This window comes from Manis javanica, chromosome 10, assembly GCF_040802235.1.
Source record: "Manis javanica isolate MJ-LG chromosome 10, MJ_LKY, whole genome shotgun sequence".
NCBI lineage: Eukaryota > Metazoa > Chordata > Mammalia > Pholidota > Manidae > Manis > Manis javanica.
The window spans coordinates 85,424,868-85,443,700 of record NC_133165.1 but is presented as its reverse complement, the minus strand read 5'-3'; the positions used below and the strand labels follow the sequence as shown (position 1 = coordinate 85,443,700).

Genomic DNA, 18,833 nt, shown 5'->3' with positions numbered 1-18,833 from the left:
CCTGCTGTGCAGGGGGCCCTAAGCACCACCCTCCAGGATGCCAGTCTGCCCAGATGGAGGCTCAGGAAGGTGGGGCCTGGGCACTGCCCAATGCTGGCACCTGAGGCTGAGTTCAGAGTGGGAGTCCTTCCATCAGGAGGTGAGACCACAGCTGAGCCCCTTTGAAAAGTTTTGTCCATCTCCCCTCGTAGAGAAGAAGGCATGGAGACTAAAGTCCCCACCTGCCCAGTGTCAAGAGCCCCCGTTGAGGCAAGTGGGACTCTATGGTTGGGCTACACAGTGTGACTTGCAGCTGTGGGTCCTAGAAGCTGGTTGTGAGACGAACCTGCAGACCAGAGAGTAGGCAGGGAATGACACGCACCAGGGTACAAGCGGTCTGGGAGTGTGAGCCAGCCAACACAGCAGATGGGGCCACCATGGCTCCCAGCTAGGGAAAGGGGCAAGGGTGGGGGCTGCACATCATGACAGAGACCGTGGCCGAGAGGAGCCAGCCCCAGTCCCTCTGGGGAGGGGTGTGGGAGGGGCGGGCCAAGGAGAATGCTGGCCAGGGACTGGGACTGACGGGGAGCAAGCCTGGCAGCCATACCTCAGGAGTAGATGTGGGGTGCTCACTGCCAGGGGCCGGCTGGGTATTTGAGTCTTTTCATCCTCACACCAGTCCTGTGAGGCACTCTTATTTTTCCCACCTCACATATGAGGACACTGAGCTGCCCAAGTCACAGTTTTAAGTAGCAAAAGAAACAAACTCTCAACTGGCTGACCACAGAGTTTGTGTCCCTGGGCACTGGGTGACTTCCTACACAAACGTCCCCCCAGCCTGGATGCACCATGTCATGGTTCAGTGCACGAGTTGGAAGCAGCTTTAATCTGGAGTTTGGTGCCGCATCTGGACTTTCAGCAAGAAGGATCTGGACTCCCTGAGAGCCCTTCTGGGAATGGATGGATTGGAAGCAAGAGGGAGAGATTCAGGCAATAAGCCTCTGTGAGGGACTGCATCGCATGGGGGCGTGGTGTGGACTCCTACCAGTCGGGAGGGACAGGCCAGGGTGATTGATGGAAAGTGTTTTGAAGGAGAAGACAGACTCTCAATGTCCTAGGAGCACTTGTCAATATGCATGTAAGGGCAAAGGGATGGTGCCCTAGCAAAGCAATTGTCCTAAAAGCAGTTGTCATTTTGAAGGTGGCAGAAGTGGTGGAGTCCCTGGAAGAGAAATTGAAGGTAGCTAGCAAAGGGCAGTTCAAATATCAGAGCAGCTGCTAAATGTGACCTAAAAAGTCTTTAAGATACTCCCTGTCTCTACAATCCGCAGCCCCTTCACCTCCTTCAAGAAGCCCTCCCAGACTGTGTTTAGCTTAGATCCCTTCCTTCCTTTGCCATTCGGCTGTGCCTGGCCAGGGCCTCTATGCCCGGATCGCCTGCTGGCAGAGGGAAAGATCTTAGGGGGCCCCCTGGCAGCCAGCGCGGGGGTTTGCACAGTGCAGGCAGGGCTGGGGAGTGGGGTACTCTGAGGCGGGGGATCTCACACCCAGGACCTCTGGATCAGCACCGAGATTCTCAGGCATGCACTGAGTAAGCGCTGTCTGAAGGCCCCGACAAGAGGCCTCCTCTGACTGGAGAGGAGGAGGTGAGCCCGCCCTCCCTCCCGAGGGAAGAGAGATCAGAGAGGGGAGGAAGGGGAGCCAGGAGCCAGGGCCCAGGCAATATGGAGGCTGAGGCCTGCCGGGGCACGCCAAGGAGCGAAACTGCTTCCCCTCCAGCTGGCAGCTCCGTGGTGGGCACAGAGTCTGTCCAAAATCATGTCCACACCCTCTCCGTTATAGGGAAGTCTTTCCTCCTGGGAGGGAAGGTGCAGTACCTGGGGCTGATGGCAGAGGGCAGTGTATGCACAAAATACAGACACCAAGTTCTTTCTCCCGCTTGGAAACTTGGTAACTGGATGGAAATGCGCTTCAATGCATCGACCCAGTGCCCTCCGCTCTGCACTTAGCCCATCTTATCCAGGGCTCTGGGCACAGTCCTGCTGTTCACTGACTGATCGTGAAGCAGTGCACAGCAGCAGCAGAAGGCCCTGTGAACAAATCTTCATAATAATTATTATTGTAACAACTAACATCTATTGGTTGCAAACAGTATTGCTTCCATTTCCCTTTTCATAATCTCAGCACTTCTCGATGGCGAGAACTCTGACAGCTAATAAGGTGTTGTGGCTGGAAGCATGGACTCTGGAACTGGACCAGTTCCACTCCCAGCTCTGCCATTTGCTAACGGTGTAATGTTGGATGGATTATTTTACCCTTCTGGGCCTCAATATCCTCATCAGTGAGATGTGCATCATAACAATAATATCTATCAGGTTGTTGGGAGAATTAATTGAGTTACCAGACATAAGGTGCTCAGAAGAGTTCATGCTGAGAACAGTACCTGGCACATAGGAAGCATACATTATAGGCCAGCTTGTGTCAATCTTATTTTGTAAGTTATCTGGCACTAACTAGGCCACAGCTAGACATTAGTATGTTAGACCAAGAGGGGCCATCCTTCCGAGATAGTCCTGGCTTATGGCTGTTGTCCAAGGATCCAGTTTAGCATGTGTCCAGAACAAAAGTTTCCCAGTTTGGTTGACAAATTATGTAAACTACATACACGTGGATGCACATAAAACACAAATTTATCAACACAAATGTGTTTCATCACTTGCATGCCACATCACCAGGACATATACCTTGAGCTCTTTCGCCCAGTAAAGGTGAGCTAGACTAAGTCACACATTCCTGCAGCAAATATAAACTGAGTACTGACTGTAACTGGGCCCAGGGCCCTGGAACAAGGGGCCGTGGGGTGGAGGGGACAGACCCGTGGCTAACATGACACCAGGAAAATAAAACAGGAGGGCTGAAGAGGTCTGGGAACAGTGCTGTGGGTGTGCAGGACACCACTTCCAACCCTGCTGTTCCCCAGCGCTGTGAACTGAGGCAGAGCAATGAGCCATCTGGGCCCCCATTTCCTTGCCTATGAAGTGGGGGGAGGAGGAGAGCTATTGGGCCCCCAGCTATAATGTTCCTTCTCATTTAATGTTATGATGACTTGATGGGGTCCATCCAGAAGGACCAGAAAAACACATAAACATGGACAGTGGCACTGCAGCCAAGCCACAAAGATGGGCGGACTTTTAGTGAGGGGCATGGGCACCTGCAATGAAGATATGATATTTGTGAAGGTCCACGGGCATGAAAAGTCCTGGCCTGCTTGGAGGGACTGATAGGGAATGACATGGGAGGAAAAGGAGGTCACGAGCACCTTGAATGCTACCGTCAAAGGAAGCTCATCCTTGGAAGGTGTCCTTGCCCTTGAGGATCATGCTCTTCGGCACCTCCCCCAAGCCAACTGTGCTAAGTGATTCTGAGACAAAAGCAAGCACCCTGGCAGAAACATACACACACTTCAGAGAGCTCCCTGCTTGCCCACTTGATTTTTCTTCTTAGAATCACCACAACTTGGCAGCACAGTGCGTATTTCTTTGTTAGTTGCCTGTTTTCACTCTTCCTACCAAACTGTAGGCCCTATGAGGACAGGGGCTGGACTGTTTGTTTACTCCTGGATTCCCAGGGCTGAACAATGCCTGGCTCATTGAAGATTGGTTCAAGGAGCCACTACATACACACAATAGATACACATACATCAATAAGCTATACACAAGCAGACCTCAAACTTTAGGGTGGGAAAGAACTGGCTGGAAGAGGATGAAATCAGGGCTGGAAGACTGGAAGGTGGACTGGAAGGTGGGTTGGCAGGAGAGCAAGGAGGGAAGGAAAAAGGAAATGACCATGATGGCAACAGAGACAGCATGGGACACTGGGTGCTTTTGAGATTCTAAGCAAGAAGCCACACTGAAGCTGGCACACCTGACAGTCCTGCATGACGTGGCTCCTTGCCCACAGCAACGCGAGCATCTCTGTAAGAGGGGTGATCATGCCTGTCTCACACCTTGTGAAACAGGCGCCGCAGTACATGGGAAGCCCTGAGCCTGCCTGAGGTGCATCAGTAACAAATCTCAACTGTTTACTAGGAGCAGCTCTCACCCAGCACACCTACCTGGCCAGAACCAGAGGGATGGCCAGGGACCCAGAGGGAAGCAAGAGCTAGAGGGGACAGTGCAGATGTTGACACCCTGGACAACAGATTCGACGCTGAGACCCAAATGGCATCAATCATTTACCGGGGGAGAAGAAGATAACTGGACATGACCCCAAGGAGAGGACTAAGGGCTAAGAAAGGCATGGGAATAGAGGAGCATGCCCGGGGCTGCAGGGAGGCATCCTGTGGATGTGTGTTACCTCTGCCTCTGGGGGCAGTGCCCCAGTGAAAGATGGCCAAGGAGGTGACTGGGTTTCCTGCATCAGATCATCTCCCTGATGAGGACAACAGGGAGAAGGGCTGGGGTTGTGGTTACAGAGGGAGCACTTCCAGACTTGGAGAGGGGACCAGGGAAGGAGGGGGACAAGAGGAGCAGAGGGAGGAGAAGGCTGCATTCTGCAACCATCTGCTCCCAGAGCCACCTGCCGCCTGCCTGGCATCTCAAGGGCTTTTTGCTCACACTGCTGTGCCCCAGGTTTTGGCAAGGGGATCCTTGAAGTCGCTGCCACAGCTGCCTTTGGTGGTGACATCCTCTGCAGGTTTGTAGCTGCAACCACTTGAGGCACCAAAGCCCACACTGAAGCCAGCTGCCCTTGCCCCCGCACCGGCGTTGCTGATGACGGCTGGAATGAGGGAGAGAGGAGCCAGCCCATCAGCCCTCCTGGGACATCCCCCACTCACTTAGCTCTCTGGTGGCTCAGGTGGAGACAGACTCCCTCTGTGCATTTTTAATTTACTGTAGATTCTCATTCAGCATGGATCCGTTTTCGTGCACTCGGCCCCATGTAATTGGCCTCTATCTATTAAGTCTGGGTCAATCTATCATAGCAGACTCTAAGCTTTAGCAAAATCTCTCAGGCAGCTCCCCAAGAGCAAGGCCAAAGGGAGACAGGCACTCAAGGAGGGCAGCAGGCGCTGCTCCTGTAGAAGCGGCTGCTGCAGTAACCCTGCCTCCTGCAAGGCAGACCTCCCTGCACTCTCGCTGGATTTTAAACCTGGTGGGGGTCATTTCAGCCATCTGCTTCCCCCTCTCTTTCTTTCAGGCTCTCCCTACTGCAGGCTAGGGCCATAATACTGGTCTGGCCTCAACAGAAACAGAATGTAGCCATTAAGCATCATTCTTTGGGTTATGCATGGTTGTGTATCATTTGATTTTTCTATGGGTTATACTTTTGTATTTTGTGATATTATTATTTTTCTCCAGCCACTGCTTCTCTGTGATTATTACCAAAGCCAGTTCCCTCTTTGTGCTCCTAAGTGTCCCCTGCACCCACTCTGTTATGCTGTTGTTATGACTTCTCTTTGGTGTCATGGAATGAGAGGGACTTAGACTTCGGGTAGGTGACCAAGGACAGAACTGGGTCCTGCAGGTACTTACAGATGCTTACGGAGTTGGGATATTCACCAGACATCCTGAAGAGGGAGAAGAAAACCAGATCAGCTCTCTGAAAACCATCACCCCATCTCTCCAGGGAGTCATCTCTGCGAATTAGCCCCTCATCTCAGCACTTGCCACCTTCTGCCCCATCCCAGCCTCCTTTCCCAGCAGAACCTTTCAAGAAGTGGAGAGCTAAGATGAAAGATTGTCTATAAAATCAGCTTGTCAAGACAGTCTGCAAGTGGCTTTAGGACTATCTGCTGTGTAGGATGACTGTACTCCTGCTTCTCTTTAGTTATGTTACTGATCTTAGACAATTAAGAGGAATGAGCTCACATCCTCATGGGACCCAGGCCTTGCCAGAGCAACCTTGAACTTAGGCCATCCTACCCCAACCCCTTAACCGTAAGAATGCATCATGAAAGGCCAAGGATGCTATTTCTCAAACATTGTTACATTAGTATTTCCTCTTCCACCACCTCTTTGGGATTTTTACAACATAATCCTTGCTATCAATCTTTGGTCTTTCCTATTGCACCATGTGAAAGCCCATTCTCTATAAGGCTTTATACCTCAGCAGGACCTGAACAGAACCAAAATGTTTGCCTTCAGTCTCCCTGCTAAAGCAGAGAGATAATGCCTCCCGACAAATGATATCTGGCTGCTCACCGGCACTCCTCGCCCTCCAGCAGCTTGTGGTAGGTGGCGATCTCCATGTCCAGGGCCAGCTTGACGTTCATAAGCTCCTGGTACTCACGCAGAATCCAGGCCAGCTCCTCCTTGGCCTGGTGCAGGGCAGCCTCTAGCTCGTCCAGCTTGGCCCAGGCATCCCTCAGGGCACAGTTGCCTCACTGCTCAGCATCAGCAATGGCTGCCTCCAGGTTGGTGCACTGAGGGGCAAACAGATGGGAGTTTGGGTCAAAGCACAGTTCTGAGTTGCTGCTCAGACAACTTCCCTCATTTAGTCCTGAGTAACAGTAAATGCTTTCAGCCCCCTAATTTCTCTATGTCTGCACATCACTAGAGTTGAATTTGTCCTTTCCCCAACTCCAGGCATGGTTCACCAGGCTCATACTTTGTCATGTGAAGGTGGGGCATCCTCACCTTGGAAAAGAGGAGAGGAAGGACACTGAGAAGGTGGGCTACCTGGGCATCTGGCCCCTGCCCTCTTCCTCTGGCTACGTTGACTGTAAGATTTTAATATCAACCCTGAAAAGTCTCTGGATCACTAGCCTTAATTCTGCCCCACAGTGTAAAGGTTTTCTTGGAAGATCCTATAAATCATGAAAAATAAACTGAGGACTAATAAAGTTCTTATTAATAAAATGCCTTTTAAACCTGCCACACTGAAAGTCTGGCCTCCAGAATGCCACAGAGAATCATGCCACATGGCAAGAGACTTAAAAGATATTATTGTACAACAGGTTTTCCAAGTTTACAAACAACTCCTGAGTGAGGCAGATACATGACTTGCATGAGAAAAACCACAGAAGGGCTCTGTGCTGAGTCATGTGAAAGACCCGGGCTGGGCTTCTTGAGCCTTTTAGCCTCAGGTGTGTGTTCCAGCCTCTTGGCTAAGGTTTTGTGGGATCTGTGTATCTGGCTTCTCTTTCTGGTGTGTCCCCTTCCTCTGTAGTCCAATCTGTTTCACTCCAAGGAGAGCAGCTGATTCTGAGGCCAGACAGAATCCTAGACTGTTGTCCAGCTGGCGCCATCCCTCCACTGCCAGGCAGGCTCCCATCCATGCAGGCACCCACAGCATTTTGGGTGAGAGGCTCACTTGGAGGAGACACCTAGGACCCAGCTGCCCGACCATGGAAAACCACGTCCCATCCTAGGGACTGCGGAGGTCTCGTCATTCAGGGGGCAGCAATAAATTGTCACCTGAACTCAATCAAACTGCCCCCTGTTCCTTTTCACCAACCGAGTTCCTTCAGGGTGAACCTTGGGGATTCCAAAAGAGTGTGGCATGAGTTGAGAGGACATGCAGTGTGGGCGTCTTTTGAAACCATTATCACATGGATCCTGTGTATGTGTGGGTGGGTGGGTGTGTTTGTGTGTGCCCGTGTGCAGGGCAGGCAGAGGAGGCAGGAGAGGGGAGGCATGGGGATGGGGTGACTCAGTTTGCCCCCCTTAGATCCACTGTTCCTACTGGCTCCCCCACCAGAGCCCTTCCACTATCCTCCCTGCCTCCTATCCCAGTGTAATCCCTTCTCCTGCAGAAATCCTGACTTGGAACTTCATTCAGCTGGAGCCCCTCTGTTCTACAGCGTGCATGGAGCACGCCACGCCATAGGTAGAAGTCTCCATCCTTCTATACAGGTTCGGACTGTTCTCGCATGAATTATAAATGCCCTGAGGAGGGACCATGTCTTATCTTTTTTCCATATTTGGTCTCATACTGACTGGTGCTCAATAAACCCTGTTAACTGGTTCATTTCATAGAACCCATCTGCTTCTTCATGTTCCCTATCTCTGAATGGATCCTCTGGATCAGCCAGTTGAGCTCTGAGATCTCAGCCGGGTGAGTGTGAAGTCATCGCCATGCTGGCCAGCTGTGACTGGTAGCTCCTGGACCTGAGGCGGGAGGACAAGAGAAGAGGAGCCCCGGACAACTGGTAATTCACTTCTTAACTGTTCGGCATGGGGAGGGGGAAGGTGACCTCACGCTCTTCTCATCACCCAAGCAGTGAAGAACAAATGAAGGAGCATGGGGGGAGGGGAGCGGAGAGAAAGACGGTCCTTCCCTTCTGGATAGGAAGGCCCTTGCCCAGGTCAGCAGGATCCTTGGGCTCCCAAATGTGAGAGCCTTGACAGAGTTCAGATTTCTTGTCCTCTATTTGGCAAAGTTGGGAACAAGACAAAAGCCAAGATTTGTGGATTAACCACAGAGACTTACCAGGGTCAAAGTCTTATGAAGGTTGTGGCTGGTGTGGCCTCCACCATCAGCAAGGGCCATGGTGGGGGAAATGCTAAATCCCATATATTTCCCCAACACATACCAAGACTGTGGTGACCTCTCTGGACCACAGGGAGGCATTTCAACAAGACCCAGCTCCAAGACAAAAGAAGTCCTGGCTCAGCCCAAACACATACACATGCACATGCTCACACATGCATGCATGCACACAGACACATGTGTGCATGCATGACAAGAGGGTGGCAGCTGTGGTCACTGGGCCTCGGCACCCTGGCACCAGCTCACCTTGGTCTGGCACAGCACCTCGGCCTTGGCCTTGCTTCTCTGGAAGATGTCCTCCTGCTGGGTGCAGACCTCCGCAATGATGCTGTCCAGGTCCATGTCCCAGTTGTTGTCCAAGGACAAGATGACAGATGTGTCACTGATGTGGCACTGGATCTGAGCGATCTCCTGGGGGACATTAGAGGAGTGGAGCCAGTTGGAGGGTTCCCACAAGGACAGCATGTCTTCCGATCCTCCCTGGCAAATCTCTCATTGCCCCTCTCTGCCCTTCCATGGCATTCGAACTCTGCCTTGAGCACAGCCTACCAGGACCAGGGCCTGTGGGTGCCCAGCATGGGCCTTCCCTCTCAGTCACACACTCAAGACCACCCCCACCCCTACTGCACACTCTGCAGCAGTGGCCACCCTTCCCCCTAGAATCATGTCTGAACTCCAAGCACTCAAAGCACTTTCAGGAGTCACCCCACAGCACTTTCAGGAGTCACCCCAACCTTCCCTTCCCCAGGCTCCTCATGCTTTAGCACAGCTCAGGCCTCTGCATCTCCACTTGTCCTGCTCCTTCAGGCTGAAGCATCATGTCCTTCTCAGAACCCACTGAGATCTTCCCCATCTTTCTCCAGGAACCTTCCCTGACTGTTCAGGCAGACTTCACCATTCCATCCTGTACAAACACAAAGCTCATTTCCCCGCCAGACTGTGAATTCCTGGAGGACAGGAATCATTTCTTCACCATCATGTTCTCCTCAAAGCCTACATCATTGCTCAACACATAGTACGGCCTCAGCAAATATCCTACCTTAAAATGCATCCACCTGAGTTGAAAGGCTTCTCTACCAATGTTTGGTTCATACAATCATCCAGGCTGAGAACCAGAAGCCACTTGTACGAGGAGCAGATCATACAAAAGAGCTCAGCCAGGTCCTTACCCCTTCATAGAGGCATTTGAAGAATCTGATCTCATCTGTCAAGGAGTCCACCTTGGCCTGGAGCTCAATCTTGTTCATGTAGGCAGCATCCACAGCCTGGGGATCACAGGGAGCGGCCAGCTACCTCCCTTACCCTCCCTCCCTGCCACAAGGAGCCTTGGGCTCCCTCCTCTTTACTCTCCTTACTGCAAGCTTTACAGGGACAGCCCAGCCCCTAACAGCAGACCAACTCACATGCAGTGCAGCAGCCACACCCGAAGCACAACAAATGCCTGGATTCTAAGCAGGCAGGTTCTGGGAGCAGCATGCATCCCAGGCACAGGACTGGAGGGAGGAGCTGGGAAATTAGAATCCCAGTGCCCCTGCTCAAGGGAATGAGTGACCCACAGGGTGCCTTTCCTCAGCCTACAAATATCACTGTGCCAGGTGCTCAGGGAGACCTCTAGGCTCCTTCCATCCCTTCCCGCTCCCCTCTTACCTTCTTGAGCACCACAAATTCATTCTCAACAACTGTGTGTCTGTTAATCTCCACCTCATACCTTCATGGGACAAGAGAAAGGTGACACATGGTCATTGGGATAATCTGGTCCTGCAAATGCTCACTGAACATTTCATCACTTCATTGCCAAGAGCTGCAGGGTGGTGGTCTATGAACTGGGGTTTCTGTACCCTGGGCCTTCCTGAAAGGATGTGACAAGGACAGGTTTAAAGGAATCAATTTCTAGCTCCTTAGTTCATATGCAGTCTACCCTAAAAGGCATCCACCCAGGAACGCACCTGTGGCAGAGATGTCATGAAGGTTCCCCACCCCACCTCCCTTTCACAACTGCTCCCTCCCTTGTGACAACAGAAAAAACGCACCCCTTCTGCCATCTGGCACCATAGTACAGTGTATTAGCCCTGGATACAAAACCTCCAAGGCACCAAACAAAACACAGTCTCCAGGTTCAGACTGTAGGCTACACCTGCTTCATATACAAATTTCTGTTGCAGGTGAAGCAGGGTCTTGGAAATAGGGTGTTTAGATGGGGCTGGGATGTTAATACAAATATATTGTAGATCTGGGAGGTAAGAGTATTGATCATTTCACTTAAAGAAAGACCTCACTATTCCATCCTTTACTATTGTCAAAGAACATATTAGAGGACATTTGTGGCAGCAAATGAAATGGGGTGCTGGAGAGAAGTAATTAATGCTAGAAAATGGCTTTTTTCCCATATATTTTAACATGAGCAATTCTTTTCAGTTTTGTATTCCTTCCTATGGCATGTCAATGACTGCCCCCCCAAAAAAAGGCTTGTTGAATGATTGATGTAGTACAAGTGAGTAAAGTGGGTTATTTAAAAAGTAACTGGAACATTTCCCAAGACGATGAAATTTTTTTAGCTACATTGGATAAAACACACAGAAAACAGTTTATGTAAATTTATCTTGGATTCCATGTATGTTTTCAAAAGATGATTAAAACTTGTTTTTGTCAAATTGTATTATGAAATAGCTGTTTCTATTACAAACTTTACGTATATTTTCCTAGAAAATATTCACTATAATCTTCCTCCTGATAACAGAAATAAAAACATAAGCCTGTTGCAGATGAATTAGTTCTTAACAATGTATATCTTTTTATTTCATAAAATATGTAGAAAATGTTTGATCATGATGGTTATCAAGATTCATGATATTCATCCATTATAAATAATTTTTTATTATTTACGTCTGGAAACCAAGCACAAGAGTTCAATACACTCACTTATATAGGAAAACAATGCATTTAATAGTACTAATGACTTTATAGATAATTTACAATTTACAAAATGCATTACAATGCATAATGAAAAGCTAAACCATGACAAAGTGTGTATTGATACATCATGTTTTAGAACATAGAGGTATTTATTATACTACATCTACATCATTTCAATCTTGAATACTTTCAATAACCTACTGCATGACTAGTCTTTAGTTTATTGCTGAGTGGATTTTATAATAGTCCCCAAAGTGCACGTTTATATTTTTATTTCAATTTAGAAATGAAGCCAGACATTTTCTGACAGAAAGCAACTTTTATTTCTCTGGTTTGACAATAAACACTGACTTCTACAATTAAGCAAATGACAGATGTTTTCTATACATTGAATGAGCTAAATCTGTAACTCTAACTTTTAGAAATGTGCCTATGTGTGGAAATGTATATTAAAAAATGGGATTAAAATATTATTTTTTAAAAATAAAGAATTGGCAAGGGTGTATTGAATACTAACAATAATTTTACATTCCCAGTCCTCTCTGGTCTATTGGACTAAACACAATGCCCTAACGGACAGAGCACATTGTTCACATTAAACATGATGCCATAAGGTCAGAGTACATTGATCATAAACATGATGCCCTAAGGGAGAGAGTCATTTGATCAGTCTTCATAAAGCTATTTTGAAAAACTTCCCAGAAATTTGGAAGGTAAATGACTTTATTGACTAGGAAATAAATCCTTTTTTGCAAGTGAGGTGTTTTTCAATTTTTGCTCTCAAGAAAAAGAAAGAACTGAGTTGTCAGCTGACAGTATGTTAAAAATGATCTTTAATGATGGTCATTATGTGATTTTGGTGTATAATAATTCGCCTCAGAAATATATATTGAATGTGGGGTATTTTATAAGCATTTAGAATAAATCAGTGAACAAAACAAATATCCCTGCCCAGTAGCACAGATATGCTTCAATGTGAAAAGACGTTTTAAAACTCATTTTTGCTTCATTGGTAGGTGTCTTATGTTCTAGGGACCCTTATGGAAAATCTCACTCAGGAGGAGGTACCTACAGTCCATCTGGGTTATCCATGTGGTTTTGAGATACCCCCCCACACCCACTCCAACCATTCCTTCATTTCCAACGTTAAAAATCAAGCACACCATTTCCTAGGCAATTTAGAGCACCCTTTGGGGTATATCCTTTCTTTTGCTAAGTCTTATCCTGTCTAGCTTTCTCTCCCTCCCCTATGGGAAAGAAAATAGCATGGTATCAGCAAGGTCTAAAAGGCAAAAAGGTTGGCTCCAAATTAGAACCTCACATGTAATCAAGACCTGCACTGACGTATTATCTGCCTCTGTACTCACTGCTTCTTGTCCTCTACCAGATCATGCATGCTCCTCAGCTCCGAGTCCAGCCTCAGCCTGTCTCCTGTCTGTGCCTCCAGCTGCTTCTGCAGGTCACTGATGTAGCCCTCGTAAATGGTTCTTCCTGCCATTGTTTAGGTCCAGCTGCTGCAGCAGAGTCCACTTGGTCTCCAGCACCAGGAACCACACCTGGAAGCCAAAGGCAGTCACATTCCAGAATCCCTGTGCTGTTGCTTTGCAAAGGTGGGGAGAATATCCAGACATCAGATGCAGTCATTCTGGGGTGGGCGGCAGGAAAGACCAAGACTCATCAGACAGTGGATTCAGCCAGGGGAGCATACCCATCTGGGTCTCCAGGACAAGAAATTTGATGCAGTCTATGAGAAATCAGGAGGTAGGCTTAAGCAACACTAACTGCCACCATGAGTTATCATGGGACCGAGGCAGCTTCTTTTGCTATAAATGCTGGTGTTTTCAGAGTGAAGGGAAGTGGAAAGCAGAGGAGAAACAGTGATGGGGGAACGACATAGCAAAGGCAGTTCTGGTGGTTAGGTCATGTTCTTGCTCTCTTGCAGCCAAAACTGCCCTTGGTGAGGGACACAGTCAGCTGTTGCCTTTCTGTCACCTTGGCAGCAGTTCTTAGCCTCCCTCTTAGTTTCCTCATCTGCAGGGCAGAATAACAGAATCAAGCATTCTACATTGATGCTACCCCTTGGGGCAGCATCGAGCACTGAGCAATGTCGGCAGTTGTTAGTATGATGTCCCCTATCAGTTGTGGGCTAGACCTTCTGCCCCAGGTGGGGACAGGAGAAGCTTGTTCCTTGTCTCCTCCCCATTCACTGGGGTCACTGCCTCTGAATCTGCAGACATCTTCCCTATTGCCCTGATTTCGAGGTACTCCCCACCCACTAGTGTAACTTGACATGCCCTCTTCCAAATCTTCTCCCCTCAGCCCCACCTTCAGTCTTCAGTCTTTTCTCCCACCTCCTCTAGAAGCCTCCCTGCTTGCACCCTCATCTGCTTCCTACCTTCCAAGTCCCTTCTCATCCACCAAGCATCATGCCCTGTGATACTCCCTGGCCTGTGTTCCTCTGGTGCTCCTGTCCTAGATGTGTGTTCCCCTCTCCTTGTCTGCTGTTGAGAGCCTTCAGGGGGCCCATTGCATATGTCCCCTGCCTCCAATGCACCCCTCTCCTTCCCAGGGAAAACGCGAAGCTCTGGGTGATTGGCAGAGTGTGCCATGCACTGTGTTAAGCACTTTATCTAATTCCTCCACATTACAGCCCTGCCAGGAAAAAACCTTGGTTATACGCATTTTACAGATGAGGAAAGAAGACTCAGAGAGGATACCTTGCTTGCCCAAGTTCCCCCGCAGCTGTCAGTAGCAGAGCAAGTACCCCGTGTGTACCCTGGTCCCCAGTGCAAGAACAGGCAGATGCTCCGAGGACCCACCCACCTTGTTGATGAAGGAGGCGAACTTGTTTTTCAGAGCCTTGATCTGCTCCCACTCCTGGGAACACACCTTCTGGATCTCAGGGTCCAGCCCCACATTGAGGGGGGCCAGGAGGCTCTTGCTGATGGTGACCTGAGGGATGCCACTGGGCTGACACACAGACCGACACGCAGGCCCCAGCCGAGAGCTGCTGAAAACGGGGCCCATGCAGCTACCCAAGCGGCCACCGCCAGAGCCTGTATAGTGGCCCAGCGCGTAGACCCCGGCCTGCTCGGCTGCGCTCAGGAACAGACGACAGCCACCCCAGCGGCTGAAGGGGCTCCTGCTCTTGAAGGCTGCCATGCCCTTGACGCCGGCCCAGAATGAGGCAGAGCTGCTGCTGACCCGGCCCAAGATGATGGCCGAGCAGCCCCTGAAGCCCAGGAGCTCCCCACCGGGGTAGTGGTGCAGCTGGCGGCTGGAGCTCGGAGGACTGCGAGGCCAAGAGGGGCGCAGGTGGCTGGGCTTCCCGTCCTCCCTGCCCCTTAAATGGCCGGAGTGGCCAGGAGACTGGTATCAGCAGTAATTTGTAGGTTGGCAACATCTCAGGCCACATGGGCCTCTCAGGTTCTTCCTTTAGGAAATTACCATCCCCTCTCTTAGATTTTTGTCTCTTCTACCCTCAACTCCCCATAAATCCCCTATAAAATGGCCCAAAACCCTGCATTTGCTTTGCTTACCACCTGCATTATAATAATTTGGCCACCTTTTCTCCTCTTGCTGCCCTCTGATTACTGGGTTTATGGCCACCAGGATCTCCAGTGGAAGGCCTTTCTGGGTGTGGGAGATGGGGGATGGCTGGAGGTGGGGCGCGGGTGTAGAGGAGCAGAGGTCCAGACTGGCTCTGCTTCATAAGGGCATGAACAGGGTCAAGAATATTCCAGAGAATCTTCCTCAGCCTGTTGGCAACTGCTTCCCAGGCTTCTGGACAAGAATAGCTCTGTGCTGAGCACCGACAGAAGTCCTGAGGGTGGAGACTTCCGGCTAGGGTGTGGGGACTTCTCCGTCTGTGGAGGAAGGCCAGGCACAGTCACAGAGTCGAGGCCAGTGGGAGCTCTTGTCACAAGTATTGGGGGTGGCTTTGTGCTAAAGCTAAACGGTTTCTCCAGAAAAGCATTTCTGGAATGAGAGTGGGGGAGATACTAGCTGGGCAGGAGGGAAGAGAGGCCCTGGGCAGATGGCACCGGAAAGCTTTAGGTCTTTCCCGAGGTTTGGGGTTTTTTCCTTTAATAACAGGAGAGGATCGCTCATACAATCCAGGGAGCTTCTGATTAGGATGTCTGCTGCCTTGGTATCTCTGATTCTGGGTCAAAATGTGACTGACTATTAGAAACACTTAAAAAGGACTGAGGAAGACACCTCTGATCTAAAAGTTAAGAACTAGATCCTAGGTCTTCATTCCATGTAATATAGCTCAAGGATATCTTTTTTGATCTAACCCAATTTCCCTTAATTTCATTTCAAAGTTGCCTTTAATTCTTCTCTTCTCTTAGAAATAGCCCCTTCCCTTGCTGCTTTTCTGGCTCCTAGGTGGGGTTCTATTTCATGATTCTTTTTTCTCAATTTGAGTGAGTCCTGGCTGTGTGTCCCATCTCCCACCACCCCGACAGGTCCCTCTGGATTCACCCTTCCCTCCCCAGCTGCCCTGGTGCCCAGCCAGGCCTTGGCACCAGGGACATTCAGGATGAATGTGAAACAGGCTGGTACTTAGGACGAGGCTCATAGCTGTGCTCTGTTATACCCTGAAGACTGGGCTCCCCTTAGGGCCCTTGTTGGGTGGCCAGGTTCTAGCTGGGGGTAATTGGCTGACACAGCTCTGCCGAGCCAGTCACAGAGCACAGTGACAGCCAAGGTGTTTACCTCCTAGGGAAGGAGGCTGTGGGGCATCAGTGAGGGAGGGAGATGGCACCAGCCACAGACGGATAGAGGAGTCTAGGTGTCCCAGGGGGGGAAGACCATAGGCTCTCCATGCTGCCTAATAGAAGATGTTGTGGTCCACTCCCTCTGGAGAGGAGGGGGCAACGTCAGTGTGGCTGGGTTGATCAGCAGGCCCTTCATGAAGCTCAAGGTTATGTTTTCCATTATTTCATGAGATTGCTCCCTTGCCCCATAATTTTAGCCAGTTTTTTTCCCACAAGCACAAGAAAAAGTTTATTAATTGTGGTCACTGAGAATAGAAAAGTAAAAAAGGATTTACATTAAAACAGGAGAAATTTATTTATAATTGGCTTTTGATGGGAGCCATTGAAGTCTCCTTTTTTCAGGAAACTCTAAGAAATCGAGACACCCATTTGAAATCAAGAACTAGGATTTCAAGGAATATAAGAAATACTGAGCATCTCCATTTCACCATTAAATAAACTTAAATTTCCCAAATCCAAACAGATACTAGCTCTAGGACCAAGCCACTGCTGCCCAGGGTTAGGGAACAGGTAAGATAACCTTTTCTTATCTTCCTATGAAGGACTGACTGGATGAATCAGGAATTCCTCAACCCCTGAGCTCACCTTTCTTACAGATTATGAAGAGACAAAAGGGACACATGCAGGTTTCAGATGTGTGGGCATGTGGACAGATCAAAAGGTGGCTGAGGCCTGGGAGGAGGGGTTCTCATTGAACCTGCTTCTGACAGCAGCTTATGGGGTTGCCACAAGTCCTGGTGACCACTCTGTCATTAGTTCTGAGTGAAAACAGCCCCTGGGCTGGGGAACTAGACCAGAAACACTGCCCTTTGAAACCAGGACTCAAGGACATAGGATGGATAAAACCACTCCGTGCAAGGATTTGCAAATATGTTGCCAATTAAATTGGGTCTCTTTTGCCCCAGCATGGTAGTTCTTGGGACTTGAATAGGTATCATATAGAAAAGTGTGGAGATGTATTCCATGCTGGGTTTTTTCAAAAAAAGGACAAGCAGGTATCTTATTGAGAGACTTTTTAGATCTGTGATACAAAACTCAGTATTTTCCACAGATGGTGACTAGAATATGGGACTATAATAAAGGGTTTTTTCCTACTTTTTAATATTTCTGAGTTTTCTCACACCCTAGCCGGAAGTCTCCACCCCCGGGACTTCTGTCAGTGCTCAGGACAGAGCTATTCTTGTCCAGAAGCCTGGGAAGCAGTTGCCAACAGGCTGAGGATGATTCTCTGGAATATTCTTGACCCTGTTCATTCCCTTATAATGTTTTTATCAATGAGTTATTTTTTTTTAACTAGAGAAAGAAAGAAGGCTGATTCTAGTATCAGAAATAAAGTACTGTTCTTACAAGAAAATAAAAACTCAGTGCTTTTCAAACCTTTTTTTGGCCACAGAGCCCTCTTTTTGGTCAAATATCTTACAAGAACTAGGATTTCAAGGAATATAAGAAATATTGAGCAAGTTAGCTCCATTTCACCATTAAATAAACTTAAATTTCCCAAATCCAAACAGATACTAGCTACTACAAAAAACATGGAGGAGACTGAAATATAATAAATATAATACACAGCCTGAGCTAGTTTATGGCAATATGCCTAGGGTTACACTATCTAAACCAAAGGGTGGTTGTTTGTGTGGACTAGAGAGCATGGGCTCCATGCTGCCTAATAGAAGATGTTGTGGTCCACTCCTTCTGCAGAGGAGGGGGCAACGTCAGTGTGGCTGGGTTGACCAGCAGGCCCTTCATGAAGCTCAACGTTATGTCTTCCATTATTTCATGAGATTGTTCCCTTGCCCCATAATTTTAGCTGGGGTTCCCAGCTAAACATCCCAGCACTGCTCAGGTATCTCTACTGGTATATAGTTCATAAGATGGTCTCTTTAAAGTTTGAATTTTGTGAATTGCTTTGCCAGCAGCTAAACACCTCATTCAGTGAGCTAATTTAGTCAAGTTCTTTAACCAAACAGATTGAGGACAAGATTCTGTTTCCACTAACATTTATTATGCATGAACTTTGCACCAGGAATTGCATAACACATCCTCCTGTCCTCTCACTTTAGCCTAACAATGATCTGGAAGTATTACTTTGCCTACTTAATAGCTGAAGAAATGAGGCTCAAACAGGCTGAGAGCTTTGCTCATGATCCCCAGTTAGTTGCAGAGTCTGAATCTGAATTCAGAGCTGTTGACTTGAACTCTAGGACTGTCTCTGGGCCCACTGACCCTGTTCAGATGCACTCTGAGCCCCAGCCTGAGCACGAGTCAACCTCTCACTTGCTCTTTGGGTCCTGTTGCATCCCAACAGCATCGTCATGGCCTGGGAACCTATCGGAATTCTTGGAGCACAAGGGTGTTTGGGAGGTTGAGTGACGTGTGTAACACAATGTCCCCGTTGCTTAAACACAACTCATACACATATACATACACATCCATTCCTCAACCCAGTGAAACTTCACCAAAGTCCAAGAGAACATGGTTCATTACTTGAAAAAGAACCTGTTTTTTCCCCAGAGAACAAAGAACAACCACCACTTGAGCCACGGTTTTCTGTAACTGGCCTTCTGCTGCCTCTTGACCATTTTTAAAGCTTACTGCAAGACAAATGTGGGCTCCCTCTCCCTGCAATAACCTGAGTGTTCGTAAAGACCACCCATTCACTGGAGCATT

The 18,833-nt window shown here is 48.7% G+C and overlaps 1 protein-coding gene across 1 annotated transcript; it reads right to left on the bottom strand.

Moving 5' to 3' along the window:
- Positions 1-4,207: 4,207 nt before the first annotated feature.
- LOC108402967 (keratin, type II cytoskeletal 72-like) lies at positions 4,208-18,463 on the bottom strand. Its single transcript, XM_073214299.1, is given in 12 exon segments — positions 4,208-4,758; positions 5,514-5,548; positions 6,183-6,406; positions 7,969-8,036; positions 8,039-8,090; positions 8,719-8,883; positions 9,642-9,737; positions 10,120-10,180; positions 12,753-12,869; positions 12,871-12,941; positions 14,209-14,728; positions 18,441-18,463. Coding segments are annotated over 12 exon segments (1,599 nt in total). The 3' UTR covers positions 4,208-4,591.
- Between the last annotated feature and the right edge of the window lie 370 nt (positions 18,464-18,833).